Source organism: Coregonus lavaretus (assembly GCF_964263955.1).
Source record: "Coregonus lavaretus genome assembly, chromosome: 4".
Taxonomy (NCBI): domain Eukaryota; kingdom Metazoa; phylum Chordata; class Actinopteri; order Salmoniformes; family Salmonidae; genus Coregonus; species Coregonus lavaretus.
The window spans coordinates 58163311-58188403 of record NC_139991.1 but is presented as its reverse complement, the minus strand read 5'-3'; the positions used below and the strand labels follow the sequence as shown (position 1 = coordinate 58188403).

The 25093-nt window shown below is 43.1% G+C and overlaps 2 protein-coding genes across 4 annotated transcripts; both read left to right on the top strand.

Moving 5' to 3' along the window:
- The first annotated feature begins 1651 nt into the window (after positions 1–1651).
- Positions 1652–13008, top strand: marveld2a (MARVEL domain containing 2a). 3 transcript variants are annotated; one of them, XM_084160281.1, is made up of 9 exons: positions 1652–1759; positions 2618–2717; positions 4634–5671; positions 5889–6109; positions 8236–8271; positions 8428–8591; positions 9930–10101; positions 10561–10611; positions 11706–13008. In XM_084160281.1, exons 3-9 carry the CDS (start codon positions 4651–4653, stop codon positions 11823–11825), a joined length of 1785 nt encoding a protein of 594 aa, XP_084016407.1. In that variant the 5' UTR covers positions 1652–1759; positions 2618–2717; positions 4634–4650; the 3' UTR covers positions 11826–13008. The 3 variants fall into 3 exon arrangements, with proteins under 3 accessions (XP_084016407.1, XP_084016406.1, XP_084016408.1); XM_084160280.1 differs by having other exon boundaries at positions 2618–2730; XM_084160282.1 differs by having other exon boundaries at positions 1653–1759; positions 2618–2684.
- An 873-nt stretch (positions 13009–13881) lies between these two features.
- oclna (occludin a) lies at positions 13882–22526 on the top strand. Its single transcript, XM_084160283.1, has 9 exons — positions 13882–13947; positions 14822–14923; positions 15266–15908; positions 16050–16217; positions 18076–18209; positions 19871–20056; positions 20255–20426; positions 20804–20845; positions 21135–22526. The coding sequence occupies exons 2-9, from the start codon at positions 14874–14876 to the stop codon at positions 21231–21233; spliced, it is 1494 nt and encodes a 497-aa protein (XP_084016409.1). The 5' UTR covers positions 13882–13947; positions 14822–14873; the 3' UTR covers positions 21234–22526.
- The last annotated feature ends 2567 nt before the right edge of the window (positions 22527–25093 follow it).

Genomic DNA, 25093 nt, shown 5'->3' with positions numbered 1-25093 from the left:
CTGTAAGTCGCTCTGGATAAGAGCGTCTGCTAAATGACTGTAATGTAAATGTACCATTCTTTATTCATGGCTGTGTTCTTAGGCAAAAGTGTGAGTGAGCCCACTCCCTTGGCTGAGAAGCAACCCCACACATGAATGGTCTCAGGATGCTTTACTGTTGGCATGACACAGGACTGATGGTAGCGCTCACCTTGTCTTCTCCGGACAAGGTGTTTTCCAGATGCCCCAAACAATCGGAAAGAGGATTCATCAGAGAAAATGACTTTACCCCAGTCCTCAGCAGTCCAATCCCTGTACCTTTTGCAGAATATCAGTCTGTCCCTGATGTTTTTCCTGGAGAGAAGTGGCTTCTTTGCTGCCCTTCTTGACACCAGGCCATCCTCCAAAAGTATTCGCCTCACTGTTCGTGCAGATGCACTCACACATGCCTGCTGCCATTCCTGAGCAAGCTCTGCACTGGTGGTGCCCCGATCCCGCAGCTGAATCAACTTTAGGAGACGGTCCTGACACTTGCTGGACTTTCTTGGGCGCCCTGACGCCTTCGTCACAACAATTGAACCTCTCTCCTTGAAGTTCTTGATGATCCGAAAAATGGTTGATTTAGCTAGATCTTACTAGCAGCAATATCCTTGCCTGTGAAGCCCTTTTTGTGCAAAGCAATGATGACGGCACGTGTTTCCTTGCAGGTAACCATGGTTAACTATCGCATCAGGGATTATGTTTAACAGATCTTATACTGTGTTGGACTCTGCTGTATTCATTATTATTTACATTTTAGTCATTTAGCAGGCACTCTTATCCAGAGCAACTTACATTTACAATACATTTTAGTCATTTAGCAGACGCTCTTATCCAGAGCGACTTACAGTTAGTGAATACATATTTTTTTATACTGGCCCCCCGTGGGAATCGAACCCACAACCCTGGCGTTGCAAACGCCATGCTCTATCAACTGAGCTACATCCCTGCCGGCCATTCCCTCCCCTACCCTGGACGACTTGTGCGCCGCCCATGAGTCTCCCGGTCGCGGCCGGCTGCGACAGAGCCTGGATTCGAACCAGGATCTCTAGTGGCACAGTCAGCACTGCGATGCAGTGCCTTAGACCACTGCGCCACTCAGGAGTACAGTTAGTGAGTGCATACATTTTTCATACTGGCCCCCTGTGGGAATCGAACCCACAACCCTGGCGTTGCAAGCGCCATGCTCTACCAACTGAGCTACAGGAGGCCTAATGTGTCCTTTGTCAGTTTATTTGATCATAGGAAATCACAACATCCCTGCAGCAAGAGAGAGAAAGGGAGAGAAAGAAAGACTGTGAGAATTAAGGGAAATAAAAAAAGAGAGATAAACAGTGATAGGCTACGTCTAGGCTGTGTGCCTTCACTATCGATACCCAGTCATAAATTAGTCATCAGTATCACTTCCCTGTAGGGTGATCTTTTTCCACACAGTCCTCTAGTCTAATTGCAGGTGCGCTCGATTTGGCTGATCTGACGAGCCAGTGGGTGGACATTGCACTTTAGTACAAATAAATGGGCCACCCGGTGTGCCGGGACAGCTAAATCGCGCTCACTTTCTTGGCTTGCTGCTACAGGTAGATCGTACTTTTTCGACTGACGTCACTCCCAGGGATGGGCTTGTCACGTGGTTAAAGTCTGCGCTATCTAGTGGAAAACAACCTCTGAGCTCATGTGCTGCAACGAAAAAAATAGGGAGAAAAACTACTGGAGAAAACAAGCTAATTTAGCAGGGGCAAAGGTAAGCGCAAACTATTTCAACAATGCGCTCTAATAATCAAACGTTTTGTAAATGACCACGTAGACATAAGTCTAGAGCTTTACCATAAAATATTCAGGCGCTACTTTTCACTCCAGTGGTGTCGGAGAAGGGAACAAAGTTTCTAATTCGTCGCAACGACTGCATTCGGATAGCCTATTGCCGATAGCCTTACCAAATGCATATCCCACTCATACGTCCAAGTAGGTTATAAGCCTATCTTTATTATTAAATGCGACAAACTAAATCCAACATTCACAGACACTGAAAAGGTAGATTGAACTGCCATTACAGCGAACGAGCCCTTTGAAACAACTGAGCCAGGGGTGCTGGAAACAATATACTGTATCAAGTTATCTTTTGTTTCAAGTCAAGTGATTATGTAATAAGCAATAATATAAATATTCGTATGGTAGACCTAATTATTCCTGTCTTTCAATGGTTGTTTTACTTCACCTGTGAAATAATCTGTCATGTTTTTGTTTATCGTGTTATTGATATTTTAAATGGTTTGCTTTCACAAATTGCAGGGCAATTAAAAATGAATTTTCAACAATTAAAAGGCATTGTTTTATTATTTGTTTTATCAGTAGGCTATAATGATATAGTGCTTTAGCCCCGGGCTACTCTTTTCCAAACAGTAAATAGCCATCTGTCATCATCAAGTGCTCCTTTTGGTCCAATATTCTGAACCTGATATTCTAATCGTTATACAGTACTTTAAGTCAAATTTAACTTACCACCTCGATGATTTTGGAGACTTGCATTTTTTGTAAATTACATAGTATGTGTATCCATAGAGTGTGTGTTAAACCCAAAGACTCGTCTTTATCTCTGCAGGTGATTCCTGGATGTATGTATGATCTGTATGTCCAGACAAGGTTTGCACTCTGACCTGCAAGCCAATGTAAGTCGTGCTAAGTGACTGCGTGTGAAAGAGGTATTCCAACACAGTATGTTCATTTATCATCATCTAATAACATAATTTATCCTCTCAGATTGAAGGTGGCATGCTGGCTGATGATCATCAAGAATATATTTTTGTGCCACATCTACTAGTAATTAAGCAACACTTGGCTGACTGTCCAACCCTTACAAAAAAGATAGCAGTTTTGAAACTGCAGTAAAAGTGCAGTAACTGCAGTCGACTGTGGTATTTTGGACGCTGTAATTGCAGAATAACTGCAGTGTACTGCAGTTGAACTGCAAAATTACTGCAGAAAAAAAAACAATGTTATTTTGGACGCAGTATTTGCAGCATACTGCAGTTATACTGCACTCTGACTGCAAACTTTTTTCGTAAGGGAAATCACTCCAGTACTCAATAGTCTAATGTAGGCTAGCCTATTTGCCCACTTCCTTATTTAGTTGTGGCACAAAAAGGTGTTCCTGACTCAACTTGCACTCATTCATTGGGACTTTTTAGGGTGTTTTCACATATAGTCTGATCGCAGTCCTCTTTTAAAGTGCTAAATAACTCAGTTCTCTTTGTATTCACACTGCCCTTGCCTTTGAATGAGGACTCAACTCTTTTGCCAGTTCACTTCAACTATTTTGTGGACCGAGTCCTCTTTGCATTCACATTGCTATGTTTAGAAAGGAACCAAGATATTTCTCCAACATGCACTCAGGGTTTTTACAAAGAGCAGGACAAGCCATTCAATCAGAATGCGTTATCGGACAGCTAGATATACCTACTTACATTTTGGAAGCTAATAGATTGCATTTACTGAAAATATGAAACATAATAATTGTAATCAAAATATACTGTTAACATGTACATTTGATTTGTAATAGAATAAATAGCAATAGAGTAACTGCAGAATAAATAATGCTGTAATTGAAAATTGTACACTCAAGGTAGGCTACTGCCCCTTTAAGAACTAGAATAGATTTTGTACCCTATGTTGTGATTCTCACCAAATATGTTGTCTTCTCACACTATTCATACCCCACAATCAATAAACAGCTTATGAAGCTCTCTTAGCCTATAGATCACATATTGCAAACAAATAATCTGAACTAAAAACCACACATTTTGCAATTTCTGTGCGTCCTTGACAATCGCTAATCAATATCCTAAAACAGCACACATTTTTTCTGTGAACCTGCACATCATCATATTCTCTCTTTTGTGGCACCAATATGAGGGGTTATGGCAGGGGAAACGGTGTTGCAGTAGTCTAGTGTGTGGTGCAGGAATAATGACAAGCGAACCTGGGGAGTGTTGCGTTCACATTGTCCTAAAAATGGGAACCGGACTGCACAATTCAAGCAAACCGAACTCAGACCACCTCTTGAGATGGTCTCAGTTTGGTTCGCTTTGGTTGCTCTTTTGAGGGGTCTGAGTTTCTTTGGAGTGTTCACACTGCACAAAAACTAAGCAAACCGCACTGAGTAAAACAAAAATTGGCTGAAAGGGACCAAGTGTGAAAACACCCTTAGTGCAGGTACTCCAGTTCTCTACCATTCTTGATGACCTTTGGTTTAGGGTTCAATTTCTATGGCGCTTGGGTCAGCATATAGGGTTGGGCTGGTGTCTATGGTTTGAGATAACATTCCATTGTGCATGTTTGGATGCTGTTATCAGTGGTATGCCTGTTTTAAGTTTGGGATCTGGGAATAGTTGTTTTGACACATTTCCTGCTTCTGCTTTCCTCATTTATTGTGCTCTTGTATTCTCTTCTCGCTCTACTTATTTCATCATCATGCCAATCATCCTAAAAGCTTTTTAATACTTTTGTGAAATATAAAACGTTTTGATATTTAGCTGTTTTGAAAAGGGCACTATAACTTTTGTGTGTGTACACGTGTGTGTGTGTGTGTGTGTGTGTGTATGCGGGTATGTGTGTGCAGGGCTCATCTCTTTCCCCATGTCCTCTGGAGGAGGTCCCTACGGCCGCACTGAGCGTGTCCGTCATGAACCCCACTACGACCAGGTCCCACCAGGCTCCCTACGCCGAGACGACCCCTTTGACCTTCAACCCTTGAGGTACCAGCGGAGCACCGAACTAGCCCTGAGCTCTGATCCCCTTCCGCCCCCTCCCCTGCCCCACCACCCCCCTGTGGGGCCCGAGTATGACCCCAGCGTCAGTGAGGACAACCCAGACCCTGACCCAAATCCAGACCTCGAACTAGACCCTGACCTCGACCCTGCCCTCGACATCAAACCGGTCCACCGTTTCATCCCTGACTCTTGGAAGAGCTTCTTCCGAGGGACCAGCCTCCGCAGCAGCAAGCCCTGCCCCATGCCTGCCTCTGCCTCTGCCTCTCCCTCCTCCTCCTCCTCTAACAACAACAACAGCACCAGTGGCGGGGTGCGCTGCTCGCCCCCGCACTCGCCCTCCCTGCCCAGATCCTACCGGGACCCCTATGGGGGGTCGGGGGGAAGCAGCTACAACTCCCGCAAGGAGCTCCTGGGAGTGGGCGACCACCAAGAGTCCATTTCGGGACGCACGCTCCGCACGGCACTTACCTACGGCGAGCGGGTGGAAGAGTACCACGAGCGCTACGGCTACATGAAGTCCTGGGCGGGCCTGCTGAGGATTCTGGGATGCGTGGAGCTGCTGCTGGGCGCAGCTGTGTTTGCCTGCGTGTGCGCGTACGTGCACAAGGACAACGAGTGGTTCAACATGTTTGGCTACTCCTCGCCTGGAAGTGCATATGGAGGCTACGGAGGGGGGATGTACGGAGCGGGCACCGGAGGGTCCTACTACTCGGGTCCTCAGACCCCGTTTGTGTTAGTTGTGGCGGGGCTGGCCTGGATAGTGACTGTGATATTGTTGGTGATAGGGATGACTATGTACTACCGCACCATCCTACTGGACTCCTCCTGGTGGCCCCTGACTGAGTTTACTATAAACCTGGCCATGGCCGTGCTCTACATGGCTGCAGGTGGGTGGGAAATGAACTAAACACTTTAGAGAAAGTATGAGAATGCAATGCTATATTAATGCAAACTATGATGATGGTTACTATTATGATGATACTTGTAACACCAGTGTTGTGGTTGATTCCAGCATGGGCCATACATTTTATAATAATATTCAATAACTTCGTTGTCTCTTGGATAAAAGTATTTACTAAATTACTATACTACTATCATTATTAGCTGTAGTCTACGTCAGGGACACCACCCGGGGCGGTCTCTGCTCCCTTCCCATCTTCAACAATGGCATCAACGGGGCTTTCTGCCGCACCGAGGCCGGACAGACAGCCGCCATCATCTTTCTGTTCGTCACCATGCTGATCTACCTGATCGGGGCCATTGTGTGTCTGAAGTTGTGGAGGCACGAGCAGGCACGCATGTACCGGGAGAAGTACGGCCTGGAGGTGAGATTGTGTGGGTGTGTGCTTGAGGTACATGGAAAAGTTAGGACTGAGAAGAAAGTTAGACACACTCACATCAATGTAAGTTGCAGGCAAGTAACACAAATAATATACTCTGTGAATACATATTATTTGCATTCATTGGTGTCTGACTCAGAAAGTCCAGCAGTTGATGCAAGCTTGGCAGTGAAAATAAAGCTAATCTGAGTCAAAAGTGAGTGAACCACTACACTAATGAGAAAGGGTGAGAGGAGTGTGAATGAGTGCATGTGCACGTTCACACTAAGTGATGGTCCACTGAGAGAACATTGTTTATTAGTGGATGGGGGTTGCCGTGGTAGCTTGCTATGTTGTATGTTCATTGCTAGGCAGCTCAGGTACCACTTGTTCTATCGCTTTCATTCAGTTCTCATGTAAGGAAGAAAATCTGTTCTAGTTATGAAAACATTGGAGCAATAGTTTTTGGTAACGTTTTATGTGGATAGTCCATCTGTAGATGCTCTACAAACTCAGGAACATTTCAACTATCTACTAACCCTAACCTTAACCCTTATTCTAGAACTAACCTTAACCCTCACCCTAACCCTTATTCTAGAACTAACCTTAACCCTAACCCTTATTCTAGAACTAACCTTAACCCTAACCCTTATTCTAGAACTAACCTTAACCCTCACCCTAACCCTTATTCTAGAACTAACCTTAACCCTTACCCTAACCCTTATTCTAGAACTAACCTTAACCCTTACCCTAACCCTTATTCTAGAACTAACCTTAACCCTTACCCTAACCCTTATTCTAGAACTAACCTTAACCCTTACCCTAACCCTTATTCTAGAACTAACCTTAACCCTCACCCTAACCCTTATTCTAGAACTAACCTTAACCCTCACCCTAACCCTTATTCTAGAACTAACCTTAACCCTTACCCTAACCCTTATTCTAGAACTAACCTTAACCCTTACCCTTATTCTAGAACTAACCTTAACCCTTACCCTAACCATTATTCTAGAACTAACCTTAACCCTTACCCTAACCCTTATTCTAGAACTAACCTTAACCCTTACCCTAACCCTTATTCTAGAACTAACCTTAACCCTCACCCTAACCCTTATTCTAGAACTAACCTTAACCCTCACCCTAACCCTTATTCTAGAACTAACCTTAACCCTCACCCTAACCCTTATTCTAGAACTAACCTTAACCCTTACCCTGACCCTTATTCTAGAACTAACCGTAACCTTAACCCTTACCCTAACCCTTATTCTATAACTAACCTTAACCCTCACCCTTCCCTTATTCTAGAACTAACCATAACCTTAACCCTTACCCTGACCCTTATTCTAGAACTAACCGTAACCTTAACCCTTACCCTAACCCTTATTCTAGAACTAACCATAACCTTAGCAAGCAGTTGCTTATCAACAGATAGTTTGACCATCTGCACAGTATCTACATATGGACTATCCGGACTATCCAAATCAATTGTGACCTAGTCTTTCTATATGGTATATACACTGAGTATACAAAATATGCTCTTTCCATGACATAGACTGACCAGGTGAATCCAGGTGAAAGCTATGATCCCTTATTGATGTCACTTGTTAAATCCACTTCAATTAGTGTAGATGAAGGGGAGGAGACCGGTTAAAGAATGCTTTTTAAGCCTTGAGACATGGATTGTGTATGTGTGCCATTCAGAGGGTGAATGGGCAAGACAAAAGATTGAAGTGCCTTTGAACAGGGTATGGTAGTAAGTGCCAGGTGCACTGGTTGTATCAAGAACTGCAACGCTGCTGCGTTTTTCATGCTCAACAGTTTCCCATGTGTATCAACAATGGTCCACCACCCAAAGGACATCCAGCCAACTTGACACAAATGTGGGAAGCATTGGAGTCAACATGGACCAGCATCCCTGTGGAACGCTTTTGACACCTTGTAGAGTACATGCCCCCGACGAATTGAGGCTGTTCTGAGGACAAAAGGGGGGGTGCAACTCAATATTAGGAAGGTGTTCATAATGTTTTGTACACTCAGTGTATATGTACTTATAGTACATCAATATAAGCTCTACATTTTTGTGCAGAAGTGTAATTTTAGACTTACGCAACTTCTGTTTTGTTATTACGCAGATGCATACGACAGATTTCCCTGCGGCACGGTCTTTGGTAAGCGTTTACCGCTGAGCTTAATGTTTTTATTTATGGCTTAATGCCTAGAAAGAAAGATATGGTGTTGATCAGCTCCTTACAGTGTTACACATACTCCAGTTACAATCATGGTCTATATTTCTATGGTTCTGTCTTTGTTCTTCTTTCTCCCAGATGCCGGTTCCAGATCCCGGGCCCAGGGTTCCAGAGCGAATTCAGGGTTCTACTGTGGTTCCCATCCAGGCTGCGGTACCCAAGGCAGGGCCACCGAAGGTTCTACAGGGAGCTATCCCTTCTGGACACATCCCCAAACCAGTTATCATGCCTGACTATATAGCGTGAGTGACTCCTTCACACACAGGGCAGTGGGATAGTAGTTGATACAGGGGTTTTATTGATAGAATTCAACCACCACGTTCAAATCTGAATTTGGTTTCTTTGAAAGCTTTCAGGGAATGCACAGAGATTGCATTGGTGCATGGAATTATGCTCAGGATGCTAAATTATCAGGGCAAATATCTGCCCTGTTATGTTAAGTGGGTGGAAAAAAGGACAGTCAATCTAGCACAAAGGTAGAATGTGTTATGTGCAACGCTTACTGAGTCCTCTGGCGGTATTGTAAGTAGAATGTTTACGTTATGGTTTACGAGTGGTTTACGTGCTCTGGCACCCCAATGGTGGAACAAGCTCCCGCACGACGCCAGGACAGCGGAGTCACTGACCACCTTCCGGAGAGACTTGAAACCCTACCTCTTTAAGGAATACCTGGAATAGTATAAAGCAATCCTTCTACCCCCACCCCCCCGTAAAAAAATAAAGAAGAAAAAAAGTGGTTGTCCCACTTGCTATCATAAGTTGAATGCACCAATTTGTAAGTCGCTCTGGATAAGAGCGTCTGCTAAATGATGTAAATGTAGAATGTCATGTGGGCTGATTGTACCTCCCACTAAACAAAAACCATGAGCCATATGCAAATTCAAGCTCTGCCTAACCAGTCTAGACAGGAATTGTAATTTTATTTCTCTGGCAAATCCTAACTTAGAGGCAAATCTTAAGCGTTCAGGAGAAAAATTGCTTATTTTCTGTTTTTGATCCCACTCATTTTCACCACTCGTAGAGAGCACAATGTTGAAATATCCTTTGTTGTTTTTATCACTCCCATAATAATGACTCTGTGTTCTTACCCCTCCTATAATCATTAAGCCTGTTTAAGTTTAGCACATCCTGTGGAGTAAGTGCCCTGAATGTGAGCTTTCTAGGCAACACTTTACATTGAGTTGTCCTAATGCCATGCAACTATTTTAGTACTCAGAATGTAATTACCCAGTTCTGCATGGTAAGTAAGTACAGATTAGGTTACATTGAATAGTAATAGGAAAATTGTGTTTCTAATTAGTAAAGGGTGTAGTAACTGTGTATTTACATTGACAACAAGAACTGTATACCTTAATAATACATTTTGTAAAGTTAATACATTGCAGTAATACATTTTATTTATATAAAGTGTGACTGATCTCTGTTTCATTGTAGTAAGTAGGCTACCCTGTCTTATTTCTAGTGCTGTTGTTGGAAGTAAAGTTACACTGTCTTGCCTTGGAGGAAGTCCCCTTTGCTTTCTGCCTCTGGTGTTAATGAATCATCTGTTCCTCCGCTACCCACTCTCTTCCCCCCTGCAGTAAGTACCCAACCATCTGTACAGTCGATGAGCGTGACCAGTACCGGGCTGTGTTCAATGACCAGTACTCTGAGTACAAGGAGCTCCACGCTGATGTGCAGGCCACCACCAGGAAGTTTGACGAGCTGGACGCCATGATGCGTGCCCTACCCCAGCACCCCAACAGTCAGATGGTGATTGGCCACGTCCTGCTGTTACGCAACCACACATTCACTTCCTGTTTATTGTTTTTGTTATTTTCTCGTTGATCGCATCTCATTGATCTAAGTGGCTTCCTCTCTCCTTGTCTGCTGGAATTAACACTGATATTAAAAGAACTGGATAGGTGAAAGGAAATGCCATTATAAACGTCAGCCATATTGCTTTCACCTAGCATGTTTTCAGATCAGTGCTGATGGAGACAATGAGAGGGAGCCATATTGAGAATATCAACATTCACTAAATAGTTGTTTGTTCTGCTCTCATTGTGGTGCTCTGCCTCATTTCCTTGAATCCTCCCCCTCTATTTCCTCTCTCCTGTACTTCTCCTCCACCCTCCACTTCCTCTCAAAGCCATCAAACTGTACTTTAGATTCCTGAAGTTTCCTGATTTCTGAACTCATTACAATCTTGCATTATCTTTTTTTCACCAGGAGTATGACCGCGTAAACAAAATCCTTCAGGAGTACCAGAGGAAGAAAAATGTGAGTTTGTCCCCTGCCTTTCTCTCAATCATTCAGCTGCCCATATTGTATCAGTGGCCTACTCCAATTGGCCCTATATTCAGATTAAAAGACCTCTCCTTGTAACTGAAGCACCATTAGCAGACAGGGTATAGTAAACCACCTTTGTGCCAGTGGTTGATAATCTATACAGCCACTGTGGGAAAGATGACTCAAGCCTGAGTGGGCAGAGAGAGGAAGTGTGTGTGTGTTGGTTCTTCTATCCTTGTGGGTCCTTAAAATCCCCCAATGTCCCAACAAGGATAGTAAAACAAGGAAAATTCTCCCTCGTGGGGACATTTCCCATGTCCCAATGAGGACATTGGCTATTTTAAATTTAGGGGTTAGGGTTACAATTAGGATTATAATTAGGGTTATGTTAAGGGGTTAGTGGTTAGGTTTGGATTAGGGTTAGGGCAAATATGATTTTTGAAGGAAATTCATTTTAGGTCCCGACGAGGATAGAAGAACATAAGGTAAATGTATGCACTCACTAACTGTATGTCGCTCTGGATAAGAGCGTCTGCTAAATGACTAAAATGTAAATGTAAATGTGTGTGTGCATGTGTTCCGGCATGAGTGAGACGGAGAGGGAGAGAGGGAGTATCGAATTTCCTTGCAAACCTTCTCACATGAATAGGCTCATTGTGTTTCCTCAACCTAGAGTTACAGGAAACGGCATCACTACATATTCAGCACAGTGCTGATAGTCTCTATTATTTTCTTCAGGGAAAACACACAAGCTGAACTTGTATAAAAAAGTAGTAATAAGCTTCTTCTCCCTGGCACTCTACTAACTCACAAAGTTGTTTAATATCAGAATTCTCCATGCTTGAATGCCAGAGTTCTACATATGGCATGTTAGTGGCCTTACATTGTCTTTTTGACATTTGACACGGAGCTAATTCATATGCATTATGCTTTGCCCATAAGAGATCTTCTGCCATGCAATGATGCATATGCCAGTAACTCTTTAAACTGGACTTTGATTTGCCAGAGCATTGCAGGATAACTGATTGGTTTGGTTAGTTTGAAAACTCAATAAATCTGAAACTACTCTTCTCTCTCGCTGTTAGGATCCTACGTTCCAGGAGAAGAGGGAGCGCTGTGAATACCTGAAGAACAAACTGGCCCACATTAAACAGAAGATCCACGAGTATGACAAGGTCATGGAGTGGAACGACGGCTACGGCTAAACCAGCATGGCCTATCTGTCTGGAGAGACCACAGGGAACCATTAGGAGACCAGTTAAAACTAGTCGGGACCAGTTGAAACGTGTGGGGGCCAGTTTAAAATAATGAAAAACATATGGGGCCTAGTGCAAACAAATGGGAGCCATTTTCAGTTGAAATTAATTGGAAATTAAACCAGTTCAGACCGGTTAGAACTGTGGTTTAAAATGGTGTCCTTTTCCTTTCAGCAACTGCACTTCTTTTTGGTCCATTGGAACAAGCTGGTTACACACCTGTACATTTTCTTAATGAAACCCCAAAATAAACTGGAGTGTGTGTGCGTGCATGATGGAGAATTGACCAAATGGGCATCTGGACCAATGCTTTTATTTTCTACTGAAAATGACCATGATATGCAAACAGACAAGGATCGTACTGTAGCTGGACATAACACTGTAGCCAAGGCCTAGTGCATTTCACTATACTCATGCAACACCAGCTGCTCAAGTGTTTCACAAAGGGACAACAGGATTAGGCTATAATCCTTCAAATGAATGATGGATCATGGAAATTGTTGTGCATGCGTTTACATATTACATTTACATGCTTTTATCAATCAGTTTTTTAATACTCCCTCCATTCCTTGACTCCTAGCTCACTGAATCATCGGAAAAACGAGCGTGATGACGATTGTCATGTTGCAATCCGTTTTGTTTTTACTCAATCACTGTACAAACTTCATGGCCACTGTTCAACCACTACGCAAAGTTAACTTATGAGGTAACCTTGATACTATGGCTCACTTTGGGGATGGTTTACTACCTGAACTCTTCAACTGCTGTATCTCAAGACTGTCAGTGTTATACACTGACCATCTGCAGGATTTGTGAACTTCCAAATCATCTGGATAGATCAAAGCTTTAATCTGTGCACATGTATCCACTCACCATATTGTGAGAATCAGGTAACATACAGGTGTCCCTCCTGAGTGATGATTGTGCTTTATGGAAAGTTTTTATGATCACACACACATTCTGATTTATTTAATGATCACACTAATTTCTGTGTAGTTTTAGTACACTGTTCTACCATTTCATTAAACAACACTACTTATTTCCTCCACTTGTGTTAGACTAGCAGTTTGTAGTAGTGAATAACCTTTGTATGTGCCTTGGTGTTTTAATGTAAATAAATGTCTGTTATTTATGTCTGTCTTCTATCATTTTTTGACTATGAACAAACGTATCACTTGTTTTATTGCATTCAAATGTTGTCTTCCTGTATTTGACCAAATCTGATATTTAGAAAGGTTTTTTGGGGTTATTTCGTCATCCTTGATGAATTGGTGTTTGCTGTCTTCGAGACTACACCTTTGCTATTACATGTCTGTTTTTGTATTATTTAGTAGAAGGGCCTACAAGCAGAGCTGTCAGTTTGACACTCTCCTTAAAAACATACAGTAAAATATGTCTGAAATTGAAAAACAAGCAGTTGTTGTTGATAGATCACATGCTGAAATAACAGGGTCTGCCTACACATTTGGCATTCTTTACTTTTGTCATTGATGTTACAGTAAAGCATTTTTGCTGTTGGAAAATCCATCGATTACAGTCTGTCTTATGCACACGTGTGTGATATAGGCCTACTGCATTTCCAGGTATTCAATAACACTATTGTAGCAAACTAGATGTTTTCCATTATAGGTATACCGCAGGGATGTAGAGAAATATGTTTGTCGTTTCTGGCTTCTGACACTTGCTTACCACCAAACTGGATGGAAGACATACAAGGGAAAGAAAACAGGCTAGCCTATTACAGAGGTAGCCTCTTGTAGGCCTACTATATCAAGCAGCCAAGATAAAACGTATTAGTGCAAGTGCATTTGACGTCGATTATTTTCGTTTCGTTTCACTTCTCTTCACTTTTCGTTGTAACAACTCTTCATTCTGGTACTAGCCTGCCTGATGGAGATGAGAGGAGGAAACCCGACACCCTTCACATTCGGGGGCGGGGAAATGTGTGTTGAAGGGGCGGGTCATATTTGGATGATGCCCTCACCTGAACAAGGTGTGGCCTGTTATTGAACATCGGACGGAATTTCAACAGAAACCACTGGTGGCAAACACGCTGACTACTTTCCAACAAGTGAGTGGTTTGGCTTTATATTGTGGAACATTTGTTGAATTGTGAAATCGTGTCTGGAGTAAGATCACATCAGTTAGGCTACGCTTTCTTTTTTCGCAATGTTATCCTTTGTTTTTTAAAATAGGAATTAAAATATCTTGTTGTTGGAATTGCAACAATAGGTTTTTTTTTGTATCAACATTTGTTCAGCCTAGTTCAAACGCTTTACTGATATTATTTTATTGGTTATGTAGCCTATGATTTAAGACCACCGATTTTGTTTCTTCTTGAGCGGATGGTCGGGGAGGTGCTGAAAATAATTACAAATAATTTGTAGATTGCAAGTTGACCGCAAGAAGCTCTAATATAATGTTTGATATCATGTTTGACAAAAACATAATCATTTCAAACCTTGCATATTATTTGTTTTTACAGTCTTTTATGTCCAACAAATAATTTAATTTTTGCTCAGAACTTGGGGGGACCAAATAAAACCACCCGGGTCAAATGCGTTCAGCTGGCCACTAGTTGGGGAACCCTGATTTAAGAAATCAGCAAAACATGTTAGTTACCGTGTCATTATTCAGGTTAAAAATGTTGCAGATAGATATAAATATAATCTGGTTGACAAGTAATATGTGGATTAGAGAATACTGCAGATAATTGTCCTCTCAAATTGTTTGAAGCTGAGTACCCCACTGAAAACACCTCTTTGTGGACTGTGTTTGGGCTTTTCTTACACTTGTCACACCTGTTCTCACTGTTTCCCTTGGGGGGGGGGGGGGGAAGCCTTGTGTCATTATTCCCGGAGTTTTGTAACCGTGCTGTGGACACTGATGCAGTGAGATGTATGTTTCTTTACTTAATTCTAATGTTTTTACTCTCTCTTCAACAGAGCTCAAACAGTTTTATACAGAGAGACCCTTAGGGCCCCAGTGAATTCAGGAATGTCTTCCAAGCCCAACGGGAGTCCGCCTCCCTATGAGTCAGATGGATAGTAAGTCTTAACTTTTACTTTACCCCTACTATACATATTTGATATACTTTCGGTGGAAAAGGCATGAACATGAACTTTTACGTAAAGGTTTGATCTTGTATTATGTTTATCGAAAACCACAGTAGTACGAATACTCATACTATACGATGTGTTTGCTTAATAGAGATTGTAGATTGTTGTTGACCCAAGGCAGTTTATCTCTCCTCTATATGTGTCACACACACACACACACACACAATTGTCTTTGCTAACTCGCTCATCCTACAATTGATGTTCCTACACTTGACACCCCCACTCTATTTCACAATCCACGTTTAACCGGTTGTCTGTCTCCCTCTGCAGTCATGAGCCACCCCAGCCAGCGTACTCCTACTACCCCGACGATGAGTTCCAGCACTTCTACAAATGGACGTCCCCCCCGGGCATCATCAAGCTTATGTCCATCATCATCATCGTCCTCTGTGTGGCCATATTCGCCTGTGTGGCCTCCACGCTGGCCTGGGACAGCCAGGGCGCCATGTCCGGCTTCGGGGGCTACGGGGGCTACGGGGGCAGCTCGTATGGAGGCGGTGGTTACTCCGGTAGCTTCGGTGGTGGTGCCTATGGCGCTGGTAACAACTACGGCTACGGCGGACTCGGCGGGAACTACAATGACCCTCGTACAGGCAAAGGGTTCATCATTGCCATAGCAGCATTCACCTTCATCACGGCCCTTGTCATTTTCATCATCGTGGTGTCGAGGCAGGGCCTGTCGGAGTCCAGAAGGTTCTACCTGGCTGTGGTGATCATCTGTGCTATCCTGGCCCTGCTTATGCTCATAGCGACTATAGTGTACCTGGTGGCGGTGAACCCCATGGCTCAATCTACAGGATCAATCTATGGGAGCCAGCTGGCAGGCCTGTGTGCCCAGTACCAGGGGCCCCAGGTTTCGGGAATGTTGGTCAACCAGTATCTCTACCATTACTGTGTGGTGGAGCCTCAGGAGGTGAGCATACTTTGTGTGTGTGTTTGTTTGCGAGAGAAAGAGGATATGTGTGCCACCTTTAGCTGCATACTTCCTCTCATTTGTGGTGGTGTCTGGGTCTGTGTGTCTCTTCTCTCACCCCACTTCCCCCTCCTGACCCAGGCCATAGCGATGGTGTTTGGCTTCCTGGTGGCGGCGGCTCTGATCATCATGATGGTGTTTGCCTTGAAGACGCGTCAGAAGATCAGGAACTACGGCAAGTCCAACATCCTGTGGAGGAAGGTGAAGATCATCAACGAGGAGGCCCCGCCCCAGGACGTGGAGGCATGGGTGAGTTAGGGAGCAGATGGGCATACATGCTGAATGTCAAATATTTTTCCTCGATTCCTTGTGTCCTTCTCTTTCACTTGCATCCCACTCAAATCCTCAGAAGGATGCAAGGAGAGGAAATGTGGAAACAATGATCAGAGGAAACGCACTTGTAAGAAATGAGAAAGTACGGTTTCATATTGATTTCACCTGTTAGGCGTTTGATCATGGAGGATAGGACAGAAATGAAGGAAGACATTTTACACACTTGAGATGCTCTCAGATTCTATTCAAAGGCAATATTTCCTCTAAACATGTATAGCTACAGTGCTAGCGGTAGGAAATCGTATCTGCGGAGTTTGTCTGACCATATAGTTTAATTCCCTTCCTGAAGGCTGTATGAAGGAAGAAAGGAGGGGACATTTTTTAGACCGATCCAGTTGTTAGGAAAGACAGCCTACACAGAATTGTAGCACTTTGTTCACCTTAACCCTTCAGGGTTTTCCGGCTCTGAACAAACTGCTGCGGTGAGAGCTGTTGTTGACCTCTGGTGGTTTCAGTGAAATCAGGTACTGTGTTCTCATGCATGGAGAAGGGTTAGTCAGGCCAATATATCTGCCTGTTGACTGTTTGTTCTACAGCAGTAGTCTGATAGGTAAAGCGGTAAGACCTGTTCTCCCAGAGTCAGCAGCGTATTGGAGCTATGAGGAGAGGGAAGAGAGCTCTCTCACACTCAGTTTCTGGGTGTGGTTTGTCTATGGTGGTTTCACTCCTGCTCAGTCAGTAAAATGGCAGGTGGAATAATGCCTTCAAAAACAAATGTCAGTTGGGAGGTATATTATTTGGGATTTCAAGAGGTTGTCTCAGAATGAGGACTGTAAGCAGTTAAGGAAAAACATGGTCAATGCTCAAAAGTAAAAAGATGAGTCAACGATGAATCATGGTTTCTGAAACTATTCTTAGAACACCCGCTTTCCACATACCTAAATCATGACAATGAAGTGTGAGTTCAGTCAAGATAGTAAATGGCTGGTAGTCAAGGTAGGTTTCAGTGTGGCCCAACAAAATGATTTAACATTTACACACTGCAGCTTTTCTCACCAAACTCACAGCTGGTATTTGAGTTTTACACTAGAGGACAATGGGAAAGAGGAAGAACTGGTCTGACTAGTATTTAAACCCATGCTGACCAATACAAGCAAAGTAGACGCATACACATGCACAACATTACAGAACAGCAACATGACCCTGAGAAACTGAAGAGGTGGAGAAGTGCTGTTGCAGTGTTATTGCATGGATGAGTGTGTCCTCCCTGGTCTACTGATTACTCTGATGGGAAATTCTGTCCGTCCACAAACGACCTCTACCTAGTTACCTACCCCTTAGGCACTTGTGGAGATCTGAGAGGAGTGGATAGGCGTAAACCATACTGTGAACATTCCACTTAGCCTATCGGAGATACTACCATATTGCTAGCCTTATACCTATGCAATTAGCTATTTCAGATCTGAACAAAGTGCCAACACAGAAGCTCCCAGCACTACTGTAGTGGCTGGCTGAGCTCTGGGAAGGAAATTGCAAGTCTCAACCTGTCAGTGTAAATGTATCTTACTATCAAGTTGGTACAACGCCATCAAATAGAGTATGTCATTGTTTTGATGAGGATTCACTCTAAGCATGATGTGGAATTTCACTCAATACTTCTATTACTGTACATTTGCATTTCAATGCCCCCCTCTACACAGATAGGCCTGCCTGTTCAGATTACACTTTTTCAATTTGTATCTCAAGGCTGTTCCGTCGCCACAGTACAAATAGTATGATTATCTCGCCTGTTGTGAGTTAGGTCACTGACGAACATGTTGTGTTCCATCTGCAGGTGAACAATGTGTCAGGTTTTCCTGATGAAGGTGTGGTGTTGACCGAATACCCAGAGAAGTTTGGAGGATCCAGGAGTCACCTGGACGACACCAGCACCAACTACGACAAACCTCCCTACAGTGACAGCCCAGCGTGAGTACAGTACAGTTACAGACAGGCTTACACTACAACTACAGCTCACTTTAGTACAGACTAGATTAGATCTGGGGAATTGATCAAAGACCAATTACCTGATTTGCAGAGCAACATTTAGGTAACACTTGGATGACCCCTTAGAATGTATTATCATCTCATAAAGTTATACTGGGAATTAAACAGAGATTTAACTACCAAAGGGAAGTAAAGCTATCTACATTGGTGCATGGAACATTAGGTAATGAAACAAGATGGCGGTGGGCTATTTGAGAAGATTGTTCTGTTTTCTGCATATGTCAGTGCAGACCAGTGTAGTGCTTCCACCGTAATGGCAGGTTTAAGGTTGATCCTAATCTTATGGTGTTATTCTACACAGCTGGGAGGGACGATAGCATGTTAGGGCTTGCTGCAGTACTGAGATGACTGGCCGTGTGTGTGGTGTGTTTGTGTGGGGGGGTGTGGGCGTATGTGTATTTTTCTGTGCAGAAGACGGAGAACCTTGAAATGGATGAATTCTTCCGTCCATATAAAGTCCATGTACTGTAAGACACTATGCTATGAAAGGACAGTGTTAATGGTAGGTGAGGGCTATAGTGAAGGAAGTGTGTGACATTACCTCTCCACTCCTTTCCCCTCCATCTGACTATGACATCATCATCATCACAGTGAACGAGCCTGTATTTCCATTGCTGGAGAGGAGTAACTGTTGTCTTGTGCAACAAACTGAAAGTCAGGCATAGGCTTGCTTGGCATTTCACCAAGATTGGATTTGTTTTTGAATAATATTCTTCAAAAAAGATGTCACCAGACCAGAACCCTTGCAAAAATGGGCTATCATCCCATGATCAATTATGTACATTCCCTAGTCCCAAATAAAAATCCAGAGTGGTTGTACTGTATTTGTAATAAGTGTTTATCACACAACCTGGATGTCTGATGTCAGACAGTTGTTTTTAAGGAACAATAGTGGGATGATTATCTTAGATGTAGGAACTTAGAAAGAAATACCACCCCTGGACTTTGTGTGATCACACAAATAGCAGGAGAGATTGGTCTCATGTCAGAATGAACCTTTTATTATCATTATTTGGCATGAAGAAATCTTTCTGGCAGAACCAAATGTTTCCTTTTGTGCAATCATCAGTCATGGATGGTACTGTAGGTCAACTCACAGCTTAACTCCCCCCAGAAAGTCCAGAAAACAACACACCTTAGCATTGTAACCTTTACTCTACTCAACCACCAGTACGACTGGTAGACATAGAAATGCACCTTGTCATGCTTGTTTGAAGCAGAAATGTTTTGCTTTTTATTTCTAAATACTTCACGATAACACAACATTAGTGTCGATTTTTTTCCCCCGTCAGCAAAGTAAAAATGGGCAGCGCAAATTTGGCACTTTTTACTTTTGCATGTGGCAGTAGCCTAATCCTGTAATGGCCTACAACAGCAATCCAACATTAACTTTAAGTATTAGCAGGTAGACCGCAGCATTGATCACTGCTTAGGGGAGGTGAGGCTCCCCGCATTAACTGATCCGGGTCATTTTGGTTCGTCAATGGTTAATACTCAATTGAGTAATTTGATCAGTTTGTATAGGGGCAACTCCATTTCATACGGTACTAAATCAAGAATCCCATCCTTCCTTGTCTCTCCAGTCCTCCAGTAGAGTGTGACTTCCCTGTGCGCAGGAGCGCCCCATACAGCAGTGGCTCAGAGATGGCCAGCTCAGCAGCAGGGAAGCCCAAGAAGAGACGGGCTGGTCGTCCTCGCCGTGCTGACGGACAGGATACAGACTACGCTTCCTCTGGGGACGAGCTGGACGACGACAATGACTTCGACAGGTACAGAGAGAGTAACAAAATTACGGTTATAGTGATAATGGTTGTATGTATTTTGCTTAATTTTAGTTGACAGCTACAATTGATATTACAAGCTTGAAGTTGCTGTTGTGTGGCACAAAGTCTGGCAACGTGTTGCTGTCTAGGTTTCCACAATAACATTTTCAAGTGTATTCTGTCTCTCTCTCGCTTGCGCTCCAGTGAGTTCCCCACCATTGCCAATGAGCAGGAACGTGTTGACTACAAGCGTGAGTTTGACCGGGATCACCAGGAGTACAAGGACCTGCAGGGAGAGCTGGACAACATCAACAAGAGCCTGTCAGAGGTGGACAGAGAGCTGGACGAGCTGCAGGAGGGAAGCCCCCAGTTCCTGGTGAGTTTGAGGGGATCAGTTTGGTGAGGAATGGGCTAATCTTGATCACATAATTACCAGTTATTTGGGATGCAAAGCGATTTGTCGATCAGTGATTATGTGCAGTCTCGATGTAGTCAGTCTCAAACGTGCACTTTAACTATAACTAGCTAGGGTCCTCTAAAGGTTTTCCTGGTCAGGTCACGTGGCCAGTAAAAACTCTGGGCCTTATTTATAACATCAGCTCTGATTGAGATAGAGAAAATGTCCATGATATGTTGAATAATCTCCCATTCACATGCTAACTTTAGGTTGTGGAAGAAAGGGGTCATGAGAGAGATAGTTATTTGAGAAGTATATATTTTTGCATTTGAATAATATGTTTTTCTCCTCTACAGGATGCTATGGATGAGTACAACAGGCTGAAGGACATAAAGAAGGTACATATCCACAACATTTAAGCAACGCCTCTCACAGTTATCTGTCTGATCTACTTCCTTATCATGTACTCCCTCCTGTGTCTCTTATGAGTACTACATCCCAGTCCCACATTGTCATCAAGTTTGAGAAAGTAAATGTGGTTATCATGGCCCTTATGAACTGATTTAGAACCAGCTTTCTATACACTTGTCCTTACCACACTTATTATAGTCATAAAACAACACTGATCTCAGACCAGCTACAGAATACGTAATGTACCTTCATTGGCCCATTCTTCCTGTTCTACAGTCTGCAGATTACCAGTTGAAGAAGCGCAGGTGTAAATACCTGAAGGCCAAACTGTCCCACATCAAGAGGATGGTCGCTGACTACGATCGCAGGGCCTGAACTTCCTGTCATCTGACGTCAACCAGGATACTACTTCCGGTTCAGAGTTGATGCCAGATGTAATACTGGTGGTTTGAGTCAGATTCTACTTATTTATTTGGCTCTGCTCTAGTGGCACTTATAATGAAGTATATTGAGCATGCATTCTAAGTGGTATGCTCATGTAGATATTGGAACGTAGCCTTTGTAATTAGGTTTGTGGTTGGAGTATACTGAGCGGCTTCACTGAGAAGTGTTTGTCCAAGGATCTCCACTATGATTGGATGGATGTGCTATGGATCAGCCAATTCATAGTGTATATATAGCCAGAGTATACTACAAAGCTGTTAAAGTATCTCACACATACTTAAATTTACATTTTAGTAATTTAGCAGACGCTCTTATCCAGAGCGGCTTACAGTTAGTGAATACCTTTTTTTTTGTATGTTTTTTTTCTCCATTTTTTAAATATATATATATATATAATTTTTTTTTATACTGCCCCCCCCCGTGGGAAACGAACCTACAACCCTGGCGTTGCAAACGCCATGCTCTATCAACTGAGCTACATCCCTGCTGGCCATTCCCTCCCCTACCCTGGACGACGCTGGGCCAATTGTGCGCCGCCCATGAGTCTCCCGGTCGCGGCCGGCTGCGACAGAGCCTGGATTCGAACCAGGATCTCTAGTGGCACAGTTAGCACTGCGATGCAGTGCCTTAGACCACTGCGCCACTCAGGAGTACTTCCCGAGACAATGGCTGTAGAAATATGTGTGGGTTTTGTGCCTTTTTTTAAATGGGTAATTTGAAAGTGCAGAAATAATATATTTATATGACTGCATTACTTGTGTTCAAAGGATTGTGTTAACTCTCGTATAATGAATGGTACTTAGAGTGCAGTTTATCCTCACTCTGTTGTCTGTTGGTAGCCATTTTAAGGGATTGGACAAAATGACAACTTCAAACACTGAAGTTGTGAAACCGATATCACCTTTTTTACAGCTTCCTCTTTTAGATAAGATGTTCACTTGTTATTCTTTCACTTTCTATTTTCTCTTAAACCCATTGTCAGGTTTTGATACTTGTATTTATGAAAGGTTTGCCATTTGTAAATATGTGAATATGTATACTTGCAGTCTCATCTCTTGATGTACTAATGCTTTGTTTCCTCTCCTGTCCTTTTTTGTCAGTTGCTAAAGACTGAAACTGTTATACTTTTTAAATCATTATGCATTTGATTAATGTTCTGTTTATTTTTTGACCTGTTTTAAATGGAATATATTCATTAAAGATTTGCGTAACAGTTTAAATTAACCTGATCAATTGTATTACCTTTTCTTACAGCTTAATATTTTAGATAAGATGTTCACATCTTCTTTTCGCTTTCTATTTGATCTCTAAAAGCCATTCTCAGGTTTTTCAATGTGTGAATATACTGTTATATACTTGAGTCTCATGGCAGTTATATTGATGTAACATGTTTGGTCTGCTGTCATTTGTCAGTTGCTAAAGACTTTGAAACTGTAACTTTTTTTTCTTTAAGCCCTTTAAGTTTAAAAAAATATTATTTTTAATACCAGTACTTTTCATTGTCAGTCAACCACGAACACAACAAATCAAAATGTATTTGTCACATGCGCCGAATACAACAAGTGTAGACCTTACAGTGAAATGCTTACTTACAAGCCCTTAACCAACAATGCAGTTTTAAGAAAAAATAACATAATTAAAGAGCTGCAGTAAAATAACAGTAGCGAGGCTATATACAGGGGGTACCGGTACAAAGTCAATGTGCGGGGGCACAGGTTAGTCAAGGTAATTGAGGTAATATGTACATGTGGGTAGAGGTAAAGTGACTACGCATAGATAATAAACAGAGAGTAGCAGCAGCGTGAAAAGAGGGGGTGGGGGGAGAGACAATGCAAATAATCCGGGCAGCCATTTGATTAGCTGTTCAGGAGTCTTAGCTGGCTTGGAGGTAGAAGCTGGTAAGAAGCCTTTTGGACCTAGACTTGGCGCTCTGTTACCGGTTGCCGTGAGGTAGCAGAGAGAACAGTCTATGACTAGGGTGGATGGAGTCTTTGGCAATTTTTAGGGCCTTCCTCTGACACCGCCTGGTATAGAGGTCCTAGATGGCAGGAAGCTTGGCCCCGGTGATGTACTGGGCCGTACGCACTGCCCTCTGTAGTGCCATACCAGGTGGTGATGCAACCAGTCAGGATGCTCTCGATGGTGCAGCTGTAGAACATTTTGAGATCTGAGGACCATGCCAAATCTTTTCTCCTGAGGGGGAATAGGCTTTGTCGTGCCATCTTCACGACTGTCTTGGTGTGTTTGGACCATGATAGTTTGTTGGTGATGTGGACACCAAGTAACTTGAAGCTCTCAACCTGCTCCACTTCAGCTCCGTCGATGAGAATGGGGGCGTGCTCTGTCCTCCTTTTCCTGTAGTCCACAATAATCTCCTTTGTCTTGATCACGTTGAGGGAGAGTTTGTTATCCTGGCACCACACGGCCAGGTCTCTGACCTCCCTATAGGCTGTCTCATCGTTGTCGGTGATCAGGCCTACCACTGTTGTGTTGTCGGCAAACTTAATGGTGGTGTTGGAGTCGTACTTGGCCAAGCAGTCATGGGTGAACAGGGAGTACAGGAGGGGACTGAGCACGCACCCCTGAGGGGCCCCCGTGTTGAGGATCAGCGTGGCAGATGTGTTGTTACCTATCCTTACCACCTGGTGGCGGCCCGTCAGGAAGTCCAGGATCCAATTGCAGAGGGAGGTGTTTAGTCCCAGGGTCCTTAGCTTAGTGATGAACTTTGAGGGCACTATGGTGTTTAACGCTGAGCTGTAGTCAATGAATAGCATTCTCACGAAGGTGTTCCTTTTGTCCAGGTGGGAAAGGGCAGTGTGGAGTGCAATAGCGATTGCATCATCTGTGGATCTGTTGGGGCGGTATGCAAATTGGAGTGGGTCTAAGGTTTCAGGGATAATGGTGTTGATGTGAGCCATGACCAGCCTTTCAAAGCACTTCATGGCTACAGACGTGAGTGCTACGGGTCGGTAGTCATTTAGGCAGGTTACCTTAGTGTTCTTGGGCACAGGGACTATGGTGGTCTGCTTGAAACATGTTGGTATTACAGACTCAGTCAGGGACAGGTTGAAAATGGCTGTGCTTCCCTTTGTAGTCCGTAATAGTTTGCAAGCCCTGCCACATCCGATGAGCGTCGGAACCGGTGTAGTACGATTCAATCTTAGTCCTGTATTGAAGCTTTGCCTGTTTGATGGTTCGTTGGAGGGCATAACGGGATTTCTTATAAGCGTCCGGGTTAGAGTCCCGCTCCTTGAAAGCGGCAGCTCTACCCTTTAGCTCAGTGCGGATGTTGCCTGTAATCCATAAACTAACATATGGAATTGTTTTAAGATGGTCATACCATGGATCATTTAGCTATTTGATTTGGAATGTTAGGACTCCTTTAGGTATAAAAAAATATTGGAATTTCACCTTTACTACTATAGCCCATAGAAACGCATTTAACACATTCATAAATGACAAAAGAGAGTCCAATTTCTTTTATAAGGTTTTGAAGTGTCTGTCCTATATCTAGGAGATACTATATAAGAATGCTCAGGAAATTATTTTTTGGACACATTTAACCCCTTATTTTTGTTGGCACAAAGATACCTCCATACTTCCATTAATTTGTATTGGTTACCTTCAGATGAGTCCCGTGACACTTCTGGCAAAACGGATAACACCATCATGTTCGTGAGAGTCTCCCCTTTCCACAGTGGGGTCATTAAACTGATGGATTTTGATGGGGATTTTTGTATTATGTTACATAGATTTACGCACAGGTGCGTCAATAGACTTATTAATTCAAT

What these genes read in the sequence shown, in the direction of transcription:
- marveld2a (XM_084160281.1), top strand. Translation starts at nt 4,651, where the DNA reads ATGTCCTCTGGAGGAGGTCCCTACGGCCGCACTGAGCGTGTCCGTCAT. An exon ending in CGTGCTCTACATGGCTGCAG is followed by an intron (nt 5,672 to 5,888) that starts GTGGGTGGGAAA and finishes TATCATTATTAG; the next exon opens with CTGTAGTCTACGTCAGGGAC. An exon ending in ATCATGCCTGACTATATAGC is followed by an intron (nt 8,592 to 9,929) that starts GTGAGTGACTCC and finishes TCCCCCCTGCAG; the next exon opens with TAAGTACCCAACCATCTGTA.
- oclna (XM_084160283.1), top strand. Translation starts at nt 14,874, where the DNA reads ATGTCTTCCAAGCCCAACGGGAGTCCGCCTCCCTATGAGTCAGATGGA. An exon ending in CCCTATGAGTCAGATGGATA is followed by an intron (nt 14,924 to 15,265) that starts GTAAGTCTTAAC and finishes CTCCCTCTGCAG; the next exon opens with TCATGAGCCACCCCAGCCAG. An exon ending in GGCTGAAGGACATAAAGAAG is followed by an intron (nt 20,846 to 21,134) that starts GTACATATCCAC and finishes CCTGTTCTACAG; the next exon opens with TCTGCAGATTACCAGTTGAA.